This window comes from Miscanthus floridulus, chromosome 11 (assembly GCF_019320115.1).
Source record: "Miscanthus floridulus cultivar M001 chromosome 11, ASM1932011v1, whole genome shotgun sequence".
Lineage (NCBI taxonomy): Eukaryota > Viridiplantae > Streptophyta > Magnoliopsida > Poales > Poaceae > Miscanthus > Miscanthus floridulus.
In genome coordinates this window covers 92338508-92341258 of record NC_089590.1, presented here as the reverse complement: position 1 = coordinate 92341258, position 2751 = coordinate 92338508, and the positions used below count along the sequence as shown (strand labels likewise).

At 43.8% G+C, this 2751-nt stretch overlaps 1 protein-coding gene across 1 annotated transcript; it reads right to left on the bottom strand.

Annotated features, from left to right (window-relative positions):
* Positions 1-533: 533 nt before the first annotated feature.
* LOC136494690 (uncharacterized) lies at positions 534-1158 on the bottom strand. The gene has a single exon (XM_066490859.1). The coding sequence runs from the start codon at positions 1060-1062 to the stop codon at positions 628-630; it is 435 nt and encodes a 144-aa protein (XP_066346956.1). The 5' UTR covers positions 1063-1158; the 3' UTR covers positions 534-627.
* Between the last annotated feature and the right edge of the window lie 1593 nt (positions 1159-2751).

Sequence of the window (2751 nt, the reverse complement as noted above, 5' to 3'; positions counted from 1 at the left end):
TTAGGAATGAAAGTTGAAGTGAGTGTCAAATAGGGAATGAAGAAAATTTCAGGGCAAAGAAAAGAACGACTCATTTTTCCAGTGTCAAATAAAGAATTCTCTCGAATACATAAGGCCACCCATGGGAGACGAGGAAGACCATTGCCTGACTCTAACGTACGGCAGGCAAAGACGATGTGTTCTTTCTTGCCATCACAATATTGCAATTGACTCTAAAGTTGACGCTAATAAATTCCTCTGAATAAGATTTCATAAAGTTTTTATATTTATAATTGTCAAAAATAATTTCGTTTTTTGTTTTACCATCCCGTAGAGTGAGCTGCACTTGATGTATATTAAAATAAAAAGGGACCTGCCCCAATATAAAAACCTCATCTGTGAGGGCCCGCTTCGAGAGCTTTTTATTTTTATAATGATTATATACAGTGCAAAACAAGAAATTGCGTAGAAAGGTTTGCAATGGGCCTGGCCCATGAACGAGTATGAATACTCCGGGGTACAAACGTCACAGATACGTGATGCATACATGGAAGTTTACAAATACAAAAGAAAGGATTCTAAAAAAAATACAAAAGAAAGATTATGCACTCAACATTTTTTGAAGCCAACCATTTCTGTGACTGCTAATTACTCTCCCAATGCAAAGGCAGAGGCATCGAAGGTGTCGGAGAGGCCAGTGCCGGTCTTGAAGGTAACCTTCTCCGGCGAGGCCTCAGGGACGTACACCTCGACGACGCTGAGCCAGAGCATCAGCTCCTTTGTCTTCACGCCGGTGATCTTCCTCAGCTTGCCCTTCTCAGCGAATGCCGTCACCTCGGAAGCGTACGACACGGTCTGCTTGATCTTCTTGAAGGTGTGTTCCACCTTCTTCTTCCCCTGCACCAGCCACATGAACCCTGTCTGGCGGTTGTACCCGAACTCCTGGATGTCCTCAAGGGGCAGGAAGCCCTTGGGGAGGCCGAGCTCCTCCAGCAGCTCGATTGACTTCTTCCTGCAGATGGCGTCTCCTCCGGTGACGACCTCAGCGCCGGCACGGTGGCTCTCGATGGCCTGGGACGCCATGGGCCTTGTTTGGCAGGACTTATCGCTGCTGTGGCTGATTTATAGGGCTGATTTGTTGTGAGAGAAAAATACTATTCTATGACTGAAAAAATAAGACTAATTCTAGCTTATAAGCTCAAACGAACAGAGCGGATGATCGTTGACTAGCTATTTGCTGCACAGAACGAGCTGTGTGAGTAAGAGTCGGTGGTAGTAGCTGATGCTGCTTGAGGAGGCGATGAAATGTTTGTGTGAAGGGAGAAGGGGCTGCAACACATCTATATAGGCATGGAGCTTCTACAGAGAAGCAATGCATGGAGGGCAGTCTTATGTGACTGTTTGGCAGAGGGGCGTCGAATTTGACAAAGTCAACATTGCCAGCCTTGAATTTCTTTTGTGACAAACAAAGTCAAGATTGCCGCTCCTGAATTTTAGATTTTGCTATGCCCTGTTTCTCTTCTCATGTTTGAAATCAGAACATGTACCTGCTGAGCTAGCTAACTATTATGAGAAGGAAAAAACAAAATTTAACTTAAGAAAGTTCTGAGAATGCTCCGGAATAACTGGGTATTTTTTTTCATTCTTTATATTACATGCCATCACACAATTCTGAGCTTTGCGCGCCGAACTACAAGTTTGACCATTTCTGTACATATCCATCCGCATGCATTACTGGAGCCCAGCCAACAAAAATAGAACAATTCGGTAGAGATGTCAAACAATGCACACTCTTACTCGACTGAATCACATTCTACCTTATGATTGAAGCAGAGTTAATATCATTCTTCAGAAAATCACACCATACTTACTTATCATAATAACACTTGGAAATAAAAATGTGTACTGTGTACATCGTCATCAGTGACTTAACATGTATTGGATGAAAGCATGCGGACAGTGATCAAAATCTGTTCTGAAATTGCACCTCGATAAGGTAGGAAACGGCAAAAGGCAACAAAATCTCCTTCTGGCATGACAGATGGCTGAAAGGGAGATCACCAAAGGAAATTGCACTCGGCATGTTTCAACCTAGCATGGAGGAAAAACCGGGATTTATTTTTTAATTTTCTTTTTTGGCCAAAGGCCTTGGCCCTGCTTATATTGAAAGCATAGAGTTTGCTGGGGATGCCAGCTTATACAAAGTAGAAACAAGGTTCTTAACGAAACATAAACCTCTCCACCTCAAACAAAGTAACTGAGAACCCAATGACCTATAGAACAGATGCAAAAGAAAATAAGGCGACGGGAGCTGGATGGAAGGCAGCGCATGCGGTGAATACTACCAGTCTAGCACAGAGGAGATCACTCAATTCGTCAAGCTATGGTCTGCTGTCTTCGAAGTACGCTCTCAAACCAGCGGGATGAAATTTTCTGCACAGCACAAGGATCGGAAACCGACATGGCCAAGAGCGCATAAGAAGTGCACTTTTCAGGATTACGCCACCTTCAACTGGAACCCAGTTTGGAAAATAAAGGCATAAAACAAGTAATTTCATCTACAGTTAGCACTACAACACCAGCTGCTCACGGCAGCTAAATGATCAGAAGGGGCTGGATACCAACAAAACCACAGGCTCTGCAATGGTTTTTTTTTTCCGAAAGTAAAGTACGTGCTTCATTAAGAGAAGATAGAGTTGTTACACATGCCGGATGCTTACGACGGCGAGATGCCGCAGTTCGCGAACCGGGGGATACTAACACAGATCGCCG